Below are 23137 nucleotides of genomic sequence, written 5' to 3'. Positions count from 1 at the left end.
ACTTTTCAGTACACGAGTTGTCTTTGGTTTAATGAGGCGCTTTTGTCAGCCATGACAGCATGTATCATCTTTAATAACTGTTGCTTCTTCCTTGTTCTCTGCTGATCTCAAATTGGCCAGACTCGAGCATGTCTAGTCGCACCAGTTGATCACAAACTTAAACGATCAATCCCAATTGGTTGACGCATTCCCATTAGCTGATCCAATTTGTGTATGAATCTAAATCCAAGTCCTAGTTAGCTGGATCCAGTTAAGTTGGATTCTGCAATGCCAAATATTATCCGATCCGACACGTTCACTTCTCATCCACCGCGCGCCTGACACAGCGGAGCGAGTTCTTCTTCAAACGTCCAAATCTATCTCCTAGCAGAGGCACCAATCTGAAACAACAGTCTTTCTTCGCATTCTCTTCAGTTTGGTTCATCTGAATCCATTGTTCTTCTCGTTTCCATCGGCAAATGAACTCGAAGAAGTTAATTTCTCTTCTCTCGTCAACGCAAGGTTGAGATAGAAATGGCTCTCACCTCCATCTACAGCTTCATTCCTCAAGGTACACTCATAAAACCCTCCTTATCCCCCAATTCCTCACTTGGGTCTTCCTTTTTCCCAGCTTTTAGCAGAAACAAGAAATACCCATCTGAAAACTCTCCCTCTGAATGGGGTTTCTCAACCTCCAGAAGCCACGGTAGAAGTGGGTTATTTTCTCCTTTCATGGCCAGAGCAAGACCCAAGGAAGTGATATTGGGCAATCCTTCCGTTACTGTTGAAAAAGGAAAATATAGTTATGATGTGGAGACTTTGATAAATAAACTCAGCAGCCTGCCCCCTCGTGGTAGTATTGCTAGATGCCTTGATATTTTCAAAAACAAGCTCTCGTTGAACGATTTTGCATTGGTTTTTAAGGAGTTCGCACAAAGGGGTGACTGGCAAAGGTCCCTTAGATTGTTCAAGTACATGCAGAGGCAAATTTGGTGCAAGCCGAATGAGCACATCTATACCATAATGATAGGAATTCTGGGGAGGGAAGGGTTGCTAGAGAAGTGCTCTGAAGTTTTCGAAGAAATGCCCAACCATGGTGTTAGTTGGAGTGTTTTCTCTTTCACTGCGCTGATTAATGCTTACGGTCGCAACGGGCAGTACGAGACTTCGCTGCAGCTGCTGGCTCGAATGAAGAGGGAAAAAATTGCCCCTAGTTTGTTGACGTATAACACAGTGATCAATTCGTGCGCGAGGGGAGGCCTGGATTGGGAAGGATTGTTGGGATTGTTTGCACAGATGAGGCATGAGGGAATCCAGCCTGATCTTGTTACTTATAATACCCTGTTAAATGCTTGTGGTAGAAGAGGTCTTGGAGATGAGGCTGAGATGGTTTTCAGGACTATGAATGAGGCCGGAATCGTGCCGGATGTAACTACGCATACTTACCTTGTTGAGGCTTTTGGAAAATTGAACAAACTGGAGAAGGTTTCCGAGCTTCTCAGGGAAATGGAGTTGGCAGGAAATCTGCCTGATGTTTCTTCTTACAACGTATTGTTAGAAGCACATTCCCAATCGGGTTCTATCAATGAGGCCATGGGTGTCTTCAGACAGATGCAGAAGGTGGGCTGTGCTCCTAATGCATCGACGTATAGCATTTTGTTGAACTTGTATGGGAGGTATGGCCGGTATGATGAAGTTCGGGACCTGTTTCTTGAAATGAAGGTTAGCAGCACTGAGCCAGATGCTGCAACTTATAACATTCTGATAGATGTTTTTGGCGAAGGCGGTTACTTTAATGAGGTTGTTACATTGTTCCACGACATGGTGGAGGAGAAGGTAGACCCAAATATGGAGACATATGAAGGGCTAATTTTTGCTTGTGGAAAGGGTGGTCTTTATGAAGACGCAAGGAAAATCCTTTTGCATATGCAAAGCAATGGTATAGTACCTAGTGCGGGGGTTTATAATGGAGTAATAGAGGCATATGGGCAGGCAGCACTCTATGAGGTAATGAAGTTTTTCTTATTCATTTTTCTTTTCCCCTTCTTGTGTATCATTTGTTAAACGCTGGAGCTAACTCGTAGGAAATTTTATTAGGAAGCACTTGTTGCATTCAACACAATGCAAGAGGTTGGGAGTTTGCCAACCATCGAGACCTACAACTCCCTTATAGCAATGTTTGGTAGGGGAGGGCTTTACAGAGAAGCTCAAGCTATTGTTTCACATATGAACGAGTCAGAAATTCAGAGAAATGAAGACTCCTTCAATGGTCTTATAGAGAGTTTTACACAGAATGGGAAATATGAAAATGCTCTCACCACATATATGGAGATGCAGAGGGCTAGATGCACTCCAAATGAGCGATCTCTGGAGGCTATTTTGAATGTATACTGCTCAGCAGGTTTAGTGGAGGAAAGCAAAGAACAGTTCCTGGCGATAAAAGAGTCTGGAGTTATGCCTAGTGTCATCTCCTATTGTCAATTGGTATCAGTCTATGCAAAAAATGAAAGGTTAGGATTACTAACTATTTTCTTTTCCCACTCATTTTGATCAATATTTAGTTCAGACTTCAGAGTGCACAGCAAATATCTAAAAGTTATGTTGAGGGATGAAAATTTGTTATTAATTTGTTCCTAAGTTGAATGATATCCCTACAAACTATTCTCTTTGCGGAAGTTCTCTGACCTGACCCTGCTTCCACAGTTGCACCTTGCACATAGCCAGGCTACTTTTGACAGCTTTCTGCACCTGCACCATGTCCATCCTATTTCGTCACTTGGATACTGACACAAGTATTGCTACTTGATTGAGTGTTGCACGAAAAGGTAGACACTTTCACATGCACACAGACACACATATATATGAGAAATGTACACACACATAGTTTCCCCTAAGCTACTTTTTCAAATAGGTAGATGACAACTAGCATTCTATTTTTAAAAATGTAATTTTTCATGTTGCACATTGTGAGATGTCAAGTTTATTTGCACAACTCATAATCAATGCACGTAGTCTTGATATTTACTTGGTCCACATATTCCATGATCTGCATATGTATGCATTCTCCTCTTCTCATTTAACAAGAAAGCAGGAAACTAATTTTTTTGCCAAATAAAGAAAAAAAAGTCAGTCATTGTGAAGAGTCGAAGTGCTGCTGTCAATATCTAAAAGTGTTGGATACGGACTTTTCATCCTTAGAGAAGTGTCCATACAACATAGCTGCACCCTTGCACATATGAACATGTCACATAGCTGAGAGTAGATGGATTGAGAAGAATAACAAGAAAATAAAAAAATTTCACCGACACTACAATTTGAAGATATTGATCTTCACAATATAGTTGGTCTATCTGTGACAATAGTTTAGTGTGTGTTTACACCATACAAGAAGCGAAGAAGAAGTAAAATGCAAAGCAATAGACTTGTCATTAATCAACATAAGCGCTCATGATTAAATAGAATGATTTGTAGCGTTTTTAGTTTATTGAAGAGAATAGCTGAGGCAAAAGAGACAGACCACCATGTAGGTCTTGAGTTAAGTCGCTTCCTGTTGATTGTGATGGAAGATCACGACCAGATATGAGGACCCTAGCTTCAATCCTTTCTATATGATTGAAACTAGTTTCTTTACTAGTATATGAAGGTAAATTCTGTTGTTGGGAATTGGCATGTATCTTTTTCATGTGCATGATAAAACTGAAGGCCTCCTATTTAAGTATATATATTAAAAATATAATTCTCATGAGAAGTTTCTAGATTGTCATTTGTCATTTTTCAACCTCAAGTTGATGCTCGATTTTCTGTTTGTGAAATGAAAATGCCCATCGGTGACTAGAAGTATCGCTCACAACCTTATGGTGGTGGTCGTTATAACTTTTCATTTGCAAACGAAAGGTCCTTCCATTATTTCTGTCAGTGTCGCACTTGTTTCAACAAAGGTTGTGAACAGTATAAAGAACAGGAATATTTTGAAAAGTGCATATACAGCCACAATTTTGTTCCACATGTTTCTCCAAGGCAAGATTTTTAGCTGTTTTTTTAGTGAATATTTGTTGCTAGATATGGCTTCAGTTTCCTTATTGGTTGCAGCCTCCTTTTTCTTAGTTAATTGATGCGTTAACATCTGCAAGAAATTTCAACTGTTCCATTGAGCAGAACAGGTTGTATGCAAACTTAGCTATTCATTATCAGTGCAAAAAGGGGAAATCTCCTTGCTTTTACAGCATTTAGTATAATAGCACGTGACTGATGTACATTCTTTCATGATCGACTAAACCTTAAAACTGTCTCATTTTCTGTTGCATGTTTCATCTGAAAATTGTAGATGGACCGAAGCTTATGAAGTACTAGATGAAATGCGAACGTCGAGAGTGTCCAATGCTCATCAAGTAATTGGGACAATGATCAAGGGGGAATATGACGATGAATCTAATTGGCAGATGGTGGAGTATGTCTTTGCCAAAGTTAAATGTGAAGGCTGTGCTTACGGATTGAGATTTTATAATGCCCTTTTGGATGCATTGTGGTGGTTGGGTCAGAAAGCAAGGGCTGCAAGGGTTCTTCAGGAGGCAATTAAGCATGGGCTATACCCGGAGCTATTCCGTTGTACCAAGCTCCTTTGGTCGGTGGACGTCCACAGGTTTAGTTTATGTTTCGAGTATAATTATCTTGCTCGTGCCTTGTTTCTACTGTTGTATAAATGATCAGCTCTCCTAAAAATAGTTGGATATCTTGATAATATAACTTGGTTGTTGACTATATATATATATATATATATATATATATATTCAATAGGTTGTATCAGTAGATCAAACTTTACACGCACATGTCAATGTTCAACAAAAAACAGTCACAAAAATACATGCTGGTTACAACTTACATGTTAGAAATTCAATCCTTGGTGACTGGTTTGCCTTCGATTCTCTTTGACTGGTCTCTCAATGGTGTTGTTTCCTTGGTCAGGATGTCTATTGGTGGTTCGCTTACTGCAGTATCAGTGTGGTCGAATGACATATGCAACATGATGGTAAACGCAGAGGAGCTTCCTGAACTGGCGACTGTTGTGGTTGTGTAAGTTTCGGATGTTTGATTTTCCTCTATTGTTCCATAACATGAGTTGTGATTGATCTACCAGGCAATGAAATTTTGCTTTTTCTGTTTCTCCTTCATTCCTTTTCTCTTTTAATGACAGAAGAGGTGACATGGAGAAAACAGCCGACTCAAGAGTATTCCCTGTAGCCAATGCTGTGTATACCTACCTCAGAAATCAAACTTCATCGTGCTTCAGTTTTGCCCCATGGAGCAACGGCCGCATAGTCAGTCAGCAGTCTCAGTTTAAAAAGTTACTCTCATTATCCAAAAGACCAGAGGACCGAAGTACGAAAAAGGTCCTTATTCCACTGATTGACATTGATTTCCCTCGTCCGGGCACAAAAGCAATTGTTAGAGATTCAAAGAATGATTTGAAGTACCGGCAGAAACGTGATGCGGATGATAGAACTGAAACAGAGCTACTGGCTGCAGCCGCTTGAATGCTCATATTAGAGCACCACTGGTTGCCACTGTCAGTGATTTTTTGTCGCACCGATTTAGCATCCTTGTCATGCAATATTTGTAGAAGTGGGAGAGAAAATTGATGTAGGTCTTGAAGGTTGAAGAGCGCCTTCTGTGATTTGTTGGTGCAACAGATCGGTGGTCTTCTGATAGCAATACCAACGGTTGGATACATATAACAAATGGCAATACATGGTTATGTTGTTGCATTCTAAGGCTATTACATGCTTCACTCATATACAGAGGGAGACAGAGGGAGAGGGAGGGAGAGTTTAATTTGCCAATAGGAAACAAGAAATGTGCGGAATTTTCGATGGCCTTTTATCAAATGAAACATTCATGAACTTGATTACAGTAATCCCAAAAAAGATAAGATTTTACGAGTATTTGCACATAATCTTACATTGGATGGCATCACCTGATTGACCCCCCATATAGGGGTCAGTGGACTAGATCCAAGACCTAGACACAATTAAGTCAGAGTTAATTGCTCTTCAGGTCTTGGGTTTGGCCTGAATCATCTAGTGATAATCCTTGTCCTACGAACCAAGGATCCAATGCTAACACGTTTCAAGACCCAACCTGGATTCTGGTTCAAGCCTGATCCGGATCAAAATTAGTTGAGTCGAATTTAAGTCCAAATGAAGCTCCAATTAGATACAAGCCTCTGCGCATGATGGCGTCGGCTACCTGGTGGATACGCGCGGACGCACGAAACGGGTGGCTTGATTTTTAGCCGGATCACTTTTTTACCCTGTATTCTGTTCTTTCCGGAGCCCCAATTCTGCAAAAATGACAAAATGGTCCCCATACGTTACGAGAGGAAAGGCTGCCAAGATAACCGCCGTTTTCTGCCGGCTTTTTAGCTCAAAGGCAGCCAACTGCCCTCCATCTTCTTCCCGTACCAAAGATCAAAAGCACCAAGGAAAAAATGCGTTTCAATGGCACACCATCATCCGCAACAGTGCCATTAATGGCTCCCCACCTCAAGAAACCATTGCTCTTTTCCAGCAGATGTTCAGAGAAGGCGTCCTTCCTAATGCTTCCATATTGCCGCTCCTTCTCAAGGCCTGCGCTGCCCTTTCTGATCCGTATATTGGACAGCAAATCCATGGCTTCATTGCGCAGCTTGGGTTTGAGTCTGATACATTTGTTGTGACGGCATTGATGGACATGTATGGCAAATGCAGCCGTCTGGATGACGCGCAAGAAGTGCTCGATGGAATGCCCAGAAGAGATTTGGTTGCGTGGACGACCCTTATTTCTGCCTTCTCTCATAATGGTTGTCTTGCTGGTGCGTTCGCTATGTTTTCTCGGATGCAAATGGAAGGCATCCAGGCTGACCTCGTGACAGTTGCCAGCCTTCTTACTGCTTGCAGATCGTTGGATCATTTGCCCCAAGGTGCTTCAGTTCATTGTTTGAGTATTAAAGTTGGATTTGGAGGAGACATTTACATCAAAGTTACACTGGTAGACATGTACTCGAAATGTGGAAATCTAGAGGATGCCGTGAATGTTTTTAACCGGATCGACGAAAAGGATGTGGTTTCGTGGAATGCATTAATCGCAGGCTTCTCACGGAATGGAGAAGTGAAACAGGCTTTGGCTATGTTTGAGGCGATGAAGTCTGTCAAAACAGTGTTCCCTAACCGCATCACTCTGCTTATAGTTATACCATGCTGTGGAAATCTGGGTAGCTGTGAGACGGCAAAATGTGTGCATGGTTATGTGGTTAAGCAGAATTTCTCAAATGGAACCTATTTGGATGATGTGGCACTTGCCACTGCATTGGTAGATATGCATTCTAAGTGTGGCAATTTGGAGCTTGCTCATGCGGTATTCAACAGAATCAAGAGAAAAAATGTGGTCTCTTGGAGTGCTATGATCGGTGGTTATGAGCAGGCTTTGATGCCTGAGAAAGCTTTGCAGCTATTTCATGAGATGTTGGCAGTGGAAGGTGCAATAAGACCCAATGAGATCACCATGATGGGTGTTCTTTCAGCATGTTCACAGTTGGGGGCTTCACGTAAGGCAAAACTGTTGCATGGCTATGTAACAGAGATTGGTTTGGGATCAAATTCTCAGGTACAATCAGCGGTTATTGATATGTATGCCAAATGTGGTAACATAGAAATAGCTAGAGAAATTTTCTCCGAAATGATGGAGAAAAGTGTGGTCTCATGGAGTGCAATGATAGGGGCGGAGGGAATGCATGGAGGGGGAAGAAGAGCTCTTGAACTGTTCAAAGAAATGGTGCAACATGGTTTGCAGCCAAATGAAGTGACCTTTATTTCCTTGCTATCTGCTTGCAGCCATTCTGGTCTAGTGAACGAAGGATACAAAATTTTCCGTCAAATGGAGAAGGATTATGGCATTAAACCAGCATTAAAACACTATGGTTGCATGGTTGATATCCTTGGTCGTGCTGGCAGACTAGATGAAGCTTATCAACTTATCAAGAGCATGCCGATGGCAGCAGATGCTGGTGTATGGGGAAGCCTGCTTGGCGCTTGCCGTCTTTATGGAAATTGCAAGCTTGGCGAGCTTGTTGAAAAACAAATTCTGTTGTTAAATCCATACAGCATAGGCCATCGTGTGTTGCTAGCAAACATGTATGCTGCAGCAGGAAGATGGGATGATGTTGTGAGGACGAGAGTATCTCTGAAAGACCAAGGATTAAAAAAGGTAGCAGGCTGTAGTTTCATTGAGATTAAAAACAAAATTCATAAGTTCACTGTGGAAGATCGGACACATCCTGATGCAGAGAAGATTTTTAGGCAACTAACGACCTTGGACCTTTTACTAAAAGATGCCGGTTACGTGCCAAATACAGCAGTTGTAGCATACAATATAGATGAGAAACTAAAAGAACACATAATCATGTACCACAGTGAGAAACTGGCTATTGCTTTTGGGATTCTTAATACCAGAAGAGGAGAGAAGATTAGGATCTCAAAGAATCTGAGGATCTGTGACGATTGTCATACATATTCAAAGCTGATTTCAAAGGTTATGAAGCGTGAGCTTGTTATTAGAGATGCATACCGATTTCATCATTTCAAGGAAGGGTCTTGTTCTTGCAGAGACTACTGGTGACTTCTTACACTTGATATGGTCATCCTAATTCGGGATGTAGACTTGAATTTTCTGTGAAGTTTAAGATGCTGGGTCTTGGGCACTTTGAACGTAGGCCCTTCATGAAGTAAAATAGCTTCAGCGTACTGGACGGCACATTGTGGATGGACCTAACTTCCTGAAGGTGGTGCTCTAGAACTCAGACTGGAGATGTAACTGCCCATGCACTTGACCATTTCCATTGAGCAATGGCCTCTTGCCTGGATGCAGAATGCAAGTAAACGTGATGCTGTAGATGTCATCAGCGCCCAGTCCAAATATCAATCTTTATGGCTTTGTGACCAATTATATATCTGAAAGCTTCATGAAAATACTTTCGGGGATTCGGTATATGAAGATCCCAAGGAAGTGTGGCCTGGGATTTGACATGAGCAACTAGTTTCGTGTCCTGGATTTGGAACGCTGGATTACAGGCGCCAACGAGAGCCTGTTGATTCCTCTACATCGCCCTGCAGGTAATGCCTTTCTATGCGAGATAGATTAAAACAGGTTGGCAATCCGCTTGCCAATAGATTCTATGTTTGCCATTAGGAGGAGGAGAAACAACTTTCACAACCTTATAGGATGCAAAGTAGCCAAATGCGTGTGGGAATAGATTGAGAGAGTTTGGAGGAAGTAGAGTCCCATGGCAATCTCTTTACAAAGAATTTCAGATTTGGTGCTGGTGAAGCTCCAGCCAAAGGGGCTGCGAAGCTGCTGGTTTTCCACCTTCCACATTGTAGTATGGAAGCTGTGGTAGGCTAGATATCAGGTGGCGCATGGGCATAGAAATTCCATTTCAAGCATGCAGACCAGGAAAAGAATTTGGAGGACATGTCAGGATATGATCCAAGGTCTCTGAGTGGATGAAAGAGGTAGGAAGCTACTTGAGATTTAGAAAGCAACGGGCGCCATGTAATAACAGTTTAGAGCAGGTTTCCAGGGTGGAGGAAGAAGTGCAAATTGTTAACTAGTTGAGAACCGGAGACAGAATTGTAGGTGCAGTCTGGTGGGAGAGTAGCACAGATCAGTATAAGTTGGAACGTCTAACTAAGAGCATGGGGTGGGCGAGATGAAGTAGAATTGGGCTTATTGGGAAGGTGGCTGCAATTGAGAAACTGGAGTGAAGGGGCTGCAGGTGTCTCCTCTAATAACACAAACTGGTTCTAGAGGCATAATGGAAGAAAGAAGGCCGCTTCCAGCTAAATGGAGGCGCTCAGACTAATTATGCACAGAATTCAGGTCGGAAATATGCTACCATCAGTGAAAGCAGGAGAAGCCAAATGGGAGGGGATGATGGTGGCTGATCTGGAGTACTCCTAGTGCAATGAATTAGCAGTCTTCTTGTATTATTGATCTTCGCAGTGTTCTTTGGGGCAGTTAATGTGCAATGTTATCAGCCAATGTTACACATGTTATCAACCAATGTTAACATGCATGAACTTTGTACATGCGAAATTTAAAAACTCATTATCCACAACTATTCAGCATACGTTATGTCACCTAACGTACATAGTTCATATTGTTGATGATGGTCTATTGTAGGTTGTGATTGACTGTATGTTAGGTCTCATAATGTACTAGCCCTTAGACATCTGATTCGCTTATTGAATAGCTTATTTAATTTGCCATTAGTGACTGGCCATGCTTAGCAGGTCCTCTTTTGTAGTTATACCTTTTAAGAATACAATGTTCCTGTTTCAAGAATTGAAAACTCAAACAGTGGACCTAACTACACTGTTTTCCAAAAGAAAACATAAGTGCATGCCGTTGTCACGTCTCAGTGAACTCTTCCTTTGAACTGTATTAGGTTTCAAAGCAAGGTCTATGAACCTTGGAGATAGTGGGCATGGAGAAGGCCAGTAGCAAAGCGGTGGAAAAAGCTACTCACTGTTAATTAAAATTTTTAAAAAAGAACAAAATGTTAATGAGGAATAAGACATGAATGGACTGAATATTTAACGGATATCTGAAAAGGCACAAACTTTGTCTTGGCTATATTTTAAAATCTATTTATGAAAATTTCTTTTATTTTTATTTAGCTCATTCTTAAAAATAATTCAAAAAGAAAGATGATTTTATTTGTAGTAATGAAAAAAATCCAGTACCGTTTGAAAATATAGAGTAAGCATTTATTTCACTTTGGTTGGATGCTTTCAATAAGTTCCACCTTGAAACTATAATAGAGTGCAATTGAACATTTATTTTGAAGCTACCTTTTTATTTAAAAAAGCTGTTATTTTGGAATTATCTTTCTTTATAATCTAAAAAATGTTAAAAAGCTTTTTTGTCTCCAGATAAAACATAAGTTTTACATAAAAATAAGGGTTTCAAGTGGCACCTGTTATTGTTGTAGTCCTTCCTTTTTTCTGTTTCTCCAAGTAAACCACTTGGTCGAAGAAATCTCTTTAAAAGTCGCCCCCTTTAAAGATGGCTTTTGTTAAAAAAAAAAAAAGTTATATGAGACGATTTTTTAAGATTGTGAGCAAAATATGAACCTGAAAAAGGACAATTTCCTACACTTTAATTTATGAAAAAGTAAAAACTTAGGCAAAACTGGGTCGACAAACTTAAGGCCATGAAAAAGCACTGTAGCAAAAGAAAAAAAATTCAAATACCGGAAAATTTTTCCGGTTTATCAAACGCGAAAAAAAATAATTTACCCGTTGGTGCACGCTCGCATCGCAAGCAGGCCTCCCTCCTGCCGCTGCCGCCTCCCCTCATCGTCTCTCTCGCCCTCTCACTCTCCCTGCTCCCCTCGTCGCCTCTCAAGCCCTCTCACTCTCGCTCCCCTCGTCGTATATCCCTCCCTTTCACTCTCCTGCTCCCCTCGTCGTCCATCTCGCCCTCTCACTCTCTTCCTCCCCTCGTCGTCCGTCTCGTCCTCTCACTCTCTTCCTCCCCTCGTCGTCTCTCTCGCAAGAAACTCAAGAACAAGTCTTCGGTCTCTTCCTCTCTCGGTCGTGCAGCAAATCCGTGTGGGGAAACACGGATTTCGGCAATTTAAACCGATTCTGAAAGTATCTTGTGGCTCGCCCTGTTACCGCAGGTCAGGAAAGAGAAAAGGAAACAGAAAGAGAGAGGACGACGATCCCGGAGGGAAGGAAAATTGCGTGGCTTTCTCTGCAGGTGAGGGAAATTTTGAATTTTTTTTTCCCTGTTCGTCTTTGATTTTCCCTGTTGTGAATAATCTGGATTCATTTCCCTTTCCAAGCGAAAACCATTACTTGCTTTCCCAAAGTTTCCACTTCTGCTTCTATTACCTTAGTGTTTCGTTATCTGCAGTAGCGGAACGATTGCTTGTTTCTGAGCATCTTCTTAGTCGATTTGAACTAACCGACAAGAAATTTAGGGATAGGTTCGACGTTCTCTTGATCTTCTTGTCTTTCTGTCGATGATCTGCTTATCGTTTAGTCGTTTGCGCTTTTTTTCACACTTTGTCATTCTCTGGAGCTTTCTTTGAAAGGTTCACAAGAAAATTTCGATGGCTGCGAGAGATGGTCCATGTCCTCGAGCTCTTTCTGGAGTTCTCTGTTGCATACATCTGTTAGTTGCCTTGTAATTGTGATTTCTGTGTGTCTTTTTGCACAAAACGTCTGGAAGTACTTCTAATAGCTTAGTGCTCTTGTAGAGAGTTTAGAATCAGGTGTTTATGTAGTAACTGATGCTCGTTTCGGGGTTAGGATGATGGGTTATGCGGAGTATTTGGTGAAAGACAACCGGAATGTAGTAGAAGTAAGGAAAAGGTAACGATGCTTGGTTCCCTGTTATGATGACAGTGTATGTGGAGAATTTGGTAAGTAGACTACGTAATAGCAGCTCGATTGGCGGAGAGAGTGGGGAAAAGACAAACTCTGTTCCGGTCGTTATCTTGTACTTAGAAGCATCTGTATTGTGTTTTTTGTTGGCTGCGTTTATCCTCAACAATGTGATTGTATGATCTTCTCTATGTGATAGAAACTGGGTCTTTATTCAGTTCTTTTTAGGTTTGTACCTGTTCCTGATCTTTTAATACTCCCTCATAGATGTAATACTCCCTCATAGATGTACATTCTTTCCAGCAGAAAGAGTATTAAATGTAGCCTGATAAACAATCCAGTTGTTCATTGGTTGAGAGTTTAAAAAAGAAAAACATATATCTGCAATCTTCATTTCCAATAGCCCAAAAAGTTAGAAGCCCAAAAAGTTAGAACATTAGAAGCCCAAAAAGTTATACCTTTCACTGTTGGTTTCTAGAACTTTATAAAATCCTAGATGTAGAAATGAAAAATTATATTTTTGGTTATAATTTTCACGTACGTTCAAGGAATTGTGTTTTGCAAAAGGCAGATTTGATGATGACATCCGTGAGAATGAGTTACATCGTAAGTAGATACTGGTATATGATCTTTATTTTGTCTCTTTAGTCCATATTTCTAACAAAAGCAAACATGATATGTAGTTCCACTAGCTGTTAAAACAATTTCAATCTTCCTTTTTAGAGGAACGGGGCATTATGGAAAAAAATGACAGCAAAAATAATATGTCCATTTAGTTTATGCAAAAAGGATAACATGATATATTATCCATTTAGTAATTGCAAAATTAGCAACTAATTCTTATGTTTCTGCTAATATCATTGGATTTTTCTGTCGTCAATGTCATTAGTTACTGATTTCTACTTCAGCAATTGCTATGCCCTTATGCTTGTTGATAGGAAAATCTGCGTCAAAGTGGATATGGGCCAGTCACAAGATTATTATTGAGGGTTAACTGTGACTGGTGCACATTCTGGAAACAGCGATTCACATTAATTTGCCTGCATGGAAGATTAGGGTAGACTGCTTTGCTCTTTCTGTTGGGATGGGAAGGCTTAGGTGGGAGACTGAGAATGCTTTGATGTGCTCTTTGGTCTTCTTTCATTCATTTCTTGTAATCTTCATGAAATATTCTCCCTTGTCATCTTCCTATTGAACTAATTAATGACATAGTGGCCATGCTTTTGTGTTGCCTTCGTATGTCTGTTCCTGCACTCTTCCTCTTCAGCCTTCTCTTCATCAGCTTTTTTTCCTGCTTTACTTCTTTGCAATTATTGGTTCTATTATATTCTCAGCAACTATGTATTTCATGGAAATAAAAAGAAGGTTTGAAGCTTTTCATGTTCTGCAATTTTTTCTTCATTATGTAAATCTGGAAATATATTTCTTTTTCATCAAACTAAAAAATATATTTCTGAAAATATATTTCTCAATTATCACACACACATCAAAATGGAAATCAAAAAGATTTTTCTCATTCCTTTTTTCCAGGAAATAATATTTCCAGAAATATATTTCCAATTCCAGATTTCCAGGCCATCAAACGACCCCTAAAGCAATAGGAAAATATGCTATAAATTCTCTGGCTGAAGGAGTCGGAGCCCCATTCGTGCTGAGGACGGAGCAAGTTTTTGGGATTTTTGCATCCACCCGCGGGGACAGAGATAGAGAGATCAGGCACGCAATCACCATGTCGAAGAGAGACAGAGGGACGAGGCATACCATGACGTCCAACAACAACCTGAAACCGGAAAACCAGATGGACTCCGATCAGAGTTCTTCATCTGAAGAGGTTGGTTCCCTTTGTGTGATTGACCCAATGCTTTGCGTTGCTATAGCTTTCATGGTTTTTTCCTTTATTGTCGCTTGTTTCAGGAAGAGGTAGAGAGAGAGCTCGCGGATTTTAGCTTCGAGGAGCTTCACAGGGCTCGATCCAGCGGGTTCGTCTCCGTGAACTTGAAGAAGGATTCAACCCAAAATAAGCACGCAAGAGCGAACAAAAACAGGTATCTCTCTCTCTCTCTCTCTCTCTCTCTCTCTCACTCACTCACATTGGTAATCTGGAACTAGGCCGATGGAGGCTAGCAGCAAGAAGCCTGCGAAGAGGCTCAGACAAGTGATTGAGGTGCCCAAAAAGGTGCGTGTTCTCAAATGTTTTTTCGTGGGTACGTGTTTGTTTGGGCACAAGCTTACTTTATCTCTTCAACATTTTACCCTTAGACGGACCTACCACTTCAAATATGTGACTTGGTAGGATTTAGTGTGAGTGATGCTATAACATAGAGAAAAAACACCTTGATATTGGGAGGGGGATGTCATTGTGGAGACAGTGGCTTCTGGGTTGTGGACTCGTGACCCAAGCCTGATTAGTTACCATGAACTCCTAGGTATACGTGGACCTTATTCTGCAGAACAAATGATGTAAAATTGTTGATGGATGCATAATAACATGGTTAATTTTGGATATGGAAGTAGTTGGACAATCCAAGTTGGCCTTGGTGTTGCAGCCTTGCATGTTTCAAGCTCAAGTTAATCTACTTTGTTCTAGACAACTAGAACTTAATGGAGAGACACATTAGTCGGTGCTGCAACTTGCCCTTAGGAAAGTCAAAACTACTTCCAATTGATAATAAACACCCCTCTTGCAGTTAAACCATATTATCTGTCTTTTCCTATTCTCCATGTTGGCTTTTATTGTTGAGAAAGAATGAATATGTGAACTATGATGATTGAATATGTGCTTCATGTTGCCCTCTACTGCTAAGAAGAAATGAATGCATGAAATTTTATTATGAGGAATACATGCTCAAAGATCTCATTCTTGAAATTTTTATCCAAAAAGTAGTCACGGATCTGATGTTATAAGATACAGGTAGAAATGGAGATGGCTACTGTCAGCAGCCACAACAGCACATGGATAAGTATAGGATGCATTTTTACCTTTTCCTCGGTTGAGGGTTACCGCTACAAAGTGAAGTTGAGAATATATCATAATCTGAAAAGAGAATAATTTGGTGGAATAATTAAGCTATGGTCTGAGATACAACGTCTTGATTTAACCATTCCTCTTTGTGCCTACTAAAAATGATATATGAGCCAAAAAGGTTGTGAATATGTGTTGCTGAAGTGTTTCCCCCAGTAACATATTTCTTTGGGTACTGACTTATCTTTTGCTTATCTTATTATTTGTGGTAAAATAGTGAATTAGGCTTTTCATATAGCATGCTTGTATATTTTAACTTCATCCTTTGGGATTCTATAATGCTCCATATATCTTTCTAGATCTTTTTTCAGTGATATCAGGTTCTATATATTTTTTTTAACAGGAAGTGCGGGACCCACGGTTTGAATCTTTGTGTGGAGACCTTGATGTTGATGGGTATGCTCTAATACATTTTCCTTTTTACTTGTTCGAAACTGAAGCTATTCTGATCTTCTTATAGTTGCCAATAATGTCTGCTGACTGACGAAAATTAATGATGGAAAAAGGACCTTTAGGCTCACCAGGGTCTCAGGTCCCTTGGGCATGGTATTGGGTTGTCTCTATTTATTTATATGGCTGTCCAATTTGATTGCCTGTTCTTCTTTGCTTCTTGTAATGTTCTGAGCAAGAAGCTGTATCAACTGCACCTTGTGGCCAACAACCTTTTTTAGATTTATGATTGGCTTTAGCTGAGCGATGCTTAACTTGTTCTGATACTTTTTCTAGATGAATTTGACTTTGGTTGACTGTTGTAGTTGGAAAAAGGTTAAGAACTAGGAAATACCTTTCCTTTTTTTTTTTTTTACAAATAGACAAAAAAAACCTATTCAATGGTTCTATCATATTTTCTCAAGGTTGTTATTTCAAATTTACTGTGGTGCTATCACTTTCAAAAGTCCTTTTGGTACATGTTGTCTGTTCTGGTGATAAAGTTGAATTCCTGCTTCATGAATTCAAATTTTTGATCAAAAAATTGAAAGTTAATTGTGACGGTCTTTTCTGAAATGATGAAAATGGTCTTAGTTGCCAAACTAGGGAGTCAGAAGCGGGAACTGGTATACAGAACATAAATGAGAAATGAAGCACTAAAACCTTTTAAGAAAAAAGGTGCAAAAAAACTTCTTCAAAGTCAATTAAGTCTAGGGGGATCAAAAAGGAATTAAGTGGGGAGCTAAATGAAAACTGAATGGGGTGCAAACACAAAGTGAGTAGAAATTGAATCAGAAAATGTGTTAATGTTAAGTGGACGTGTTTGATTAAAATCATCGAAAAGATTATAATCTTAAAATTTCATCTATGGACTTAAACAACTGATTTTAAGCATCTACCAATCTGTGATGCATTGTATGGTAATAGCAACCTGGAAGTACAGTAGGATCTATTTTATTGCTATTTTAACTAATAGTGAATAACATATGAAGAAGCTCATAAAGTGTCAAATTTTGCATTCCACCTATGTCACATGGGTACGGGTACGGGTGCCGGTACGGGTACGGGGTACGGACCGTTTTTAAAAAACTTGGGTACGGGGGTACGGCCGTACACACATATATGTCAAAAAATTTCAAACATAATAACATATTCGCACATATATATATCAAAAATTACAAACAGAATAACATATTATCATATTCATAAATCATAAACCAATAGAAACAGGGATCATTCCAAATAGACAAATCCTCTCATGAAATGATATATCACAGCAATAATTAGGGAAGACGCAAATTTGAAAAATCTGCAATAGGAGACTCAAACATGTCTCATTGCCGAACACATTTATCAAGCCATATGTTTAGCTTGCAAGATGTCTTGCAAGATGTCCTGGAGGTTGGAACACAAAACGGCCCCTGGTATAGACACTATAATCAATTTGACTATTGTATTACCGAGCGGAGCAGCTGAAGCACAATCTCATTCTCTTACTGCAGATTAGAGCTTATCAGCTATAACATGGAAAGCAATAGGATTATAGGACAGTAAATGAGGTCAAATCTAAATATTCAGATTCTCTCATATAGTATTGAAATATAACGTGATTAAAAGAAATCTAGGCTGCCTTAGACAGTCTGCATCTACTTGGGCATGGAAAAAAGCAGAGAGAACCATCAGTACAGCAAGCAACAATTTTACGAATACAAAGAAAAGGAAAAAGAAGAAATGGTATAGAGAGAACCATTGGTCGACAACACTAGCAAATAGAACAGGGGTGGCCGTCGTCGTCGGTTGCCGCCGGCGGCAAAGGCAGGGGTGGAGCCGATGAAAATGAAAAGAAAAATGAAAAAAGCGAAAAAATACCGTGACAGTCGCTCCTGTCGTCGCCTCCTACCGTCTGCCGTCGCCGTTCCGCCCCTGCGTTCGCCGCCCCTGCCTTCACTGGCGCTTCCTTCGTCTCCGGACGTTGGTCGGTGAGAGGTAAGAGAGAAACCGAAACCCTTAACTTTCGTTTTAAGTTTTAAGGGTTTATGTGAGAGAAATGACTTAGGGGTGGCATGAAGAAGCTCAAGAAGAAATAGGGAGGAAAAATATTTGGATGCAATTGGATGGCATGGTGAAATTATAGTGTGAGAAAGTGTGATTGTTGTCATGTTTTGGGATCCAACTTCTGACCTAAGAACTGGGGAAATATGTATGAGTTCCTGTAGCAATGCTTCTAAAAACCTTGTATATATGTTTGCCTCTTAAATGTTCAAGTGATTTGCATTTAATATTGATGTAGTTGGAGTTACACTGTTATTATCTCTTGTATTTACCTTCATCCTGGGGTGACTCCTTGTCACCTTTACTTGTTTAACAAATATTAAATTCTGCATGGCAAGCCAATATTCTCATTTAAGTTCTCAACTTCTGGTGGTTGAACAGGTTCAGAAAACGTTATGGCTTCCTGTTTGAGGAGGAACTACCTAAGGAACGAGAGGTAGGTCATCTTAAGCATAGAAAAATATTTAAATTGCATTAGTATTTACGGGTATTGCTTACGAGTATGGTTATCCTCAGAAATTGCAAAAGATGCTGAAGAAGTCAAGGGACCCAAAGTCCGTTGAAGAATTGAAAGGACACATCTCGTGGATAGTAAGTATTAGGCTATCTGTAAAAGTCTTATCTAGTTTGTTAACGTAGCCAGAGGAAGGATTTGATAGTAACATCTCTCTGATGGCATCAGTTTTTTTATGCTTACAATGGTGCTATTTTTTTTCTTCTGATCCTGGTTTGTCTGACAGATTTGTTATCTTCCATTTGAATTGGACTATGCAAGTAAACATCACCTTGTACTTGAATGACTAAGTTATTTCTAGTAAGACTCTAAGATTGTCGTTAAATTCATATAAATGGGTCGGTTACTAGCTGTTGGGGCACCATCTGAATTGGTGCTTCTTTTAATCATGATGTCAAGTATCATAGAGAAATTATCGTTTTGTGAAGCAGAACCAAAAGAAAGAAAACAAATTCTTGGTTCTTCATGAGGGAACAGGAAAGGAAAGCTTGATATCAAATTGAATCAGGTATTCCTGAATGGATCTTGCACATGCTTTCCCATGATCGTTGGTCTGTGAGCTTATGCTCCTTTTCCAAATTTGGGTGCTTGGTGCTTCATAATCTACTATTTAGAGGCCATTTGCTCTTGTGTAGAATTGGACGTTGTTAACACAGCAACTGAATTAGTGCTGAAGTGGGTTAGTCATTAGTCATTACTCCAGTCTGACCAACTAGTAAGGAAAACACAGTTAATATTCCTGGACGTGTAAAGCAGCAAATGGCATTGTGAATATGAATTGAAATGTAAGATGGTGCAAAATCTAATACATATATTTTCTTATAGATTTTCGGCTAATACTGTACCCCTTCCTGAAAAGGGGCACCTGGTTGAATGCTTTTGTATATTTTGTCAACTCTTGCATGTATGAGCAACAGTTTTATCAGAGGATCTTCCTGCAAGGGATATCATATTCGAATGAATAGTGAATGTGAGACTGAGTTCTGTAAAACAAGTATTCTGGGGATACCTAATTTTGAGATTTTTTTTTTTTTTGCATGCTGTTATGATCATTGTCATATTTGCTTTTAAATCATAGCCGTAATAGTATACCTAATGGGAACATGGAATCAAACTAAATGCTAAAATGAGAACCTATCCACTTGTATACTATTTGCAATGGAAAAAGTGGCGCAACCCATGTCCTTAAGAGATGGATCTCCACCTGCGCACTGACCTTGAGAAATTCATTGTTTCTTGTCCTGTTCCTGCATGTGGTCTCAGGTTACTATCTTGTCGAAGTTATGGGCTTGGCTAAGTGTTTCTGCTCTGAAATTTCTCATGGTTTTGCATTCTGACTGCTTCAGGACAAGCAACTAAAAACTGGATCTGCAAAGAAACTTGATTCTAGAATACTAGCAGAACACAAGAAAAAGGAAAGGGAAGCTGTAAAACATGGAAAGCGTCCGTTTTACCTGAAAAAATGTCAGATCTCTCTTTCTCTCTCTCACACGCACACAACCATGTATGCACATGCACGCTTTTTTCACAATTTTGTTTTCTTAACGAACTTGACTCTGCAGCACAAGTGCGGGAGCAACGGCTGATAGAGAAATATAATGAACTCAAGGTATGTGGTTTCCCAACGTGCACAAAGTACAAATTCTCACTGTTGCTCTTTTTAATTGCCCTTTTCCTCTTCTGTTCTGCAGGCAAAGGGAAAGCTTGAGGCTTTCATGGCAAAGCGGCGGAGGAGAAATGCTTCCAAAGGACATCGGAATATGCCATATCGCCGGCTTGGTGATGGCGAACAGTAGCAGTCTGTTGAATAAAAGCATAGAGAGCTAGTGCTGTGCATGAAATTAAGGGATGTTGGAATTTGGAAGCTGCTGAGTGGCTGAAATGCTTTCTTTTGCTCTTATCGAGCTTAGGAGGGTGGCAGTTACCTATTGAAGTAAATTAAGACCACAGAAAAGTGATCATTCTGGCTGCCGGGAATTTGAGGAAGTTGAGAAGGGATGTGAGAAATTCCTGAAAAAGGTTGGAAAGGGGAGTAATCTATTTTGCAGGGAATACAGGATGTTACTCTTGGGCATGTTTTACCTGTAATTTGTTTCCTCCAAGGCTTTGGTGCCTTACAGGGGATCCCTGACTTTTCACGAATTAAACAGAATCATTAATTTCATCCTTGTCCAATGACTGAATGATGTTGAGTTAGATCAGTTGAAGGATTTTTGCAATTTTCTTGTGGGATTATATAATTATCCTCCAAAAATAAAGAAACAAAGGAGCTAATAGTGATAATCGAAGTAATTCCTGTTGATGACATAAATCTATTTTGTTAATCACATAATTGTTGCAGGCATGGGAACCATGTTGGATCGATCCATTACATGATTATGGTATTCATGAATTTTTGTTTGAGAAGAAACAGATGTCGGGGGTGAAGTTGTCAAATCAAAAGGTAGATAGATCTAGATGAAGGCGCTGATTGCATACAAAGAGAAAAAAGTTGTAAAAGAAGATGAAAGGGGTGCTTGCTGACAGTTCGTGTCCCCAGTGTATCTGAGCTTGTTTCTTCTCTCAACCAAAGGTGCATAAATCTGTTTACTGTTGCTCGCTCCTCATGTCTTTCTAGAATGATTTTTCTCTGGAATGTAGAAAAACGAACAGGAAGATTCAGCTTTTAAGTAACTCCAAGGACAGACTTGAGGGGACACCTGGTTCTGCTCTTCCAAGAGCAGCAAATCAAGCAATTTTTATCTTTTTTAATTTTAACATGGATGTTTGAACAAGAAAAAAATTTCTCTGAACTACCTCAATTTGTTTTGACTTTTACACGAAATACTACAATCTTTGCACAAGAAGAAAATTTTCTAATCAGATTCAACCCAATCTTGGATTTCCACTTTGATGGAGAGATCGACATTCTTGAAAGTAGGTTCCGTCCAGGAATGACTAATGTGAAACCCTACTCTATTCCCCATCTGTATCTTCACATGCACCCATACTTTCTTCCCTGTTACGACCTGTCTTTGGAGCTGTGCACTACCAGTTAGGACCAGAGCTTGGGACCAACTCGTAGTGACTTGAAGTCAATATCTAAAATCTGAACACCAAACTCGACCATATCAGAGCCTGACTCGGGCTAAGGATTCAGATTCGTTTTACGACTTCAACCTGATTCACCAAAACATGACTAAAATAAACTTATTAAACAAAAATATAATATGGCAATCATATTAGCAAATAACAATTATCAGATGCTGGGCCGATCAAGCTGGGCTGGCAATCATAATTCCAATTCTTGATTTTGATTTGATTCAACAAATTGTTGAATCATTTGGCTTTCTGATTACATTTAGAAAACAATTTCCGTAACATCAGTTCAAGTCACCTGATGTGTGTTACGTCAACCACAGCCAAACATGGAACTCTATTCATATATATCATGCAGCCATGGTTTTAAGTTGCCTCGAGCAATAAGACGTCAAGAAAATGCCACTTCCTACATATATAATGCTTCAAGGCCTTCGGATAAGGCATTTGCTCGCGATTTATGAATTTTATATTCTGGTACTTGAATCAGGCAGAAGATTTTTGTGAAAACGAAAATTCATTTTAATCGAAACAAAGAAAAATTGTAGAGAGCATATTTGCTGGCTGAAACCAATTTGAGACTAATTATAACAAAATATGGGAGATCCTGAAGCCAAATGACAGCCACCTGGACCGGTGCTTCACCGGCCTATCGACGTCTATGTGAAAGCCATTAGCCTTAGCAAAAATTCATTGAAAAAAACAGCATTCTATCCCATTGCTTTGATATACATGATGCTAGTGGTTACCTAATGAGGTGGTGCATTAGAATACACTCTCCAGCAGTGTCTTCGGATTACTAAGCTGTTGTATCTGGCATCATGCTTCTAAGGCCAAAACAAATGGAATTGGAAATCATCCAAGTAATCTCATTCCTATAATGTTGAATAGTACAGTCAAGCAACTTGCATGGAATACCAAGTTAGGTGCCAATTGCCAATAAATACCGATGTGAACACATCATACATCAAGGAAGTGATTTGTTCATTCACCAGGCATATTTTCTGAAAGCCAGTTTACAAGCTTATTCAATTAGAGAAGTGTGTATGCTTTTGCATTACTTTTCCACACAGACCTCGAAAATCACAAAGAAGACCAAATAGTCAAATTACCATACAAACAGATACTCCAAGGTGTGAATGTGAAATTGTTTCACATGAAAAAAGAAAAGACGAGACAAGAAACTGTCTCCTTGTGTAAGTCAAAGATGCCTATTTAAGATATAAAGTGTACCCAGTGGAGATGTACGAATACACGTTTTCCTAGGGACACAACAAAAAAAAACTGGTCCCAGATCTCTCATTCTTTTATGAACATCTTCTTTGAAATTCTGGGAGAAAAGCAAAGACGAAAACTTAAATAGCTTACACAAAAATTGAATCAATATCTGAACTCAGAACAGCGCCTTTAGAGAGGTTATGGGCATCCAACATGCTTCTTTATTGTCTTCCATTTTGGGAAGCATCCTTCTCAGTTTTCTGTGACAAACAGAGGATACAAGGAAAAGTATTTTTATTTTGAGTCCGTGGAAGGCCAAACTTAGCTTAATCCAAGAGATATTTATCTACCTCTGCATTATAGTAAGAATGAACTTTCCAAGCAGCAAAAAGCATAAGAAGCAAATCTTTAAATACACTG

At 39.7% G+C, this 23137-nt stretch overlaps 3 protein-coding genes across 7 annotated transcripts; all 3 read left to right on the top strand.

Annotated features, from left to right (window-relative positions):
* The first annotated feature begins 289 nt into the window (after positions 1–289).
* LOC116250239 (pentatricopeptide repeat-containing protein At1g74850, chloroplastic) lies at positions 290–5688 on the top strand. Of its 4 annotated transcripts, none has more exons than XM_050076783.1 (5): positions 290–1986; positions 2077–2489; positions 4304–4600; positions 4942–5049; positions 5174–5688. In XM_050076783.1, the coding sequence occupies exons 1-5, from the start codon at positions 514–516 to the stop codon at positions 5508–5510; spliced, it is 2628 nt and encodes an 875-aa protein (XP_049932740.1). In that variant the 5' UTR covers positions 290–513; the 3' UTR covers positions 5511–5688. The 4 variants fall into 4 exon arrangements, with proteins under 4 accessions (XP_049932740.1, XP_031479654.1, XP_031479653.1 ...); XM_031623794.2 differs by having other exon boundaries at positions 292–1986; positions 5171–5688; XM_031623793.2 differs by having other exon boundaries at positions 292–1986; positions 4304–4618.
* A 192-nt stretch (positions 5689–5880) lies between these two features.
* Positions 5881–10229, top strand: LOC116250240 (pentatricopeptide repeat-containing protein At3g26782, mitochondrial-like). The gene has a single exon (XM_031623795.2). It carries the CDS (start codon positions 6325–6327, stop codon positions 8626–8628), a length of 2304 nt encoding a protein of 767 aa, XP_031479655.1. The 5' UTR covers positions 5881–6324; the 3' UTR covers positions 8629–10229.
* A 1079-nt stretch (positions 10230–11308) lies between these two features.
* On the top strand, positions 11309–20640 carry LOC116250911 (uncharacterized). 2 transcript variants are annotated; one of them, XM_031624899.2, is made up of 10 exons: positions 11309–11775; positions 13971–14235; positions 14319–14449; positions 14514–14580; positions 15770–15822; positions 18289–18343; positions 18424–18498; positions 19768–19885; positions 19984–20030; positions 20113–20640. In XM_031624899.2, exons 2-10 carry the CDS (start codon positions 14134–14136, stop codon positions 20215–20217), a joined length of 753 nt encoding a protein of 250 aa, XP_031480759.1. In that variant the 5' UTR covers positions 11309–11775; positions 13971–14133; the 3' UTR covers positions 20218–20640. The 2 variants fall into 2 exon arrangements, with proteins under 2 accessions (XP_031480759.1, XP_031480760.1); XM_031624900.2 differs by having other exon boundaries at positions 13935–14235.
* The last annotated feature ends 2497 nt before the right edge of the window (positions 20641–23137 follow it).

The sequence above is a fragment of the Nymphaea colorata genome, chromosome 3, assembly GCF_008831285.2.
Source record: "Nymphaea colorata isolate Beijing-Zhang1983 chromosome 3, ASM883128v2, whole genome shotgun sequence".
Lineage (NCBI taxonomy): Eukaryota > Viridiplantae > Streptophyta > Magnoliopsida > Nymphaeales > Nymphaeaceae > Nymphaea > Nymphaea colorata.
Note: the sequence above shows the minus strand (reverse complement) of the source record. Positions and strands in the feature narration are given on the sequence as shown.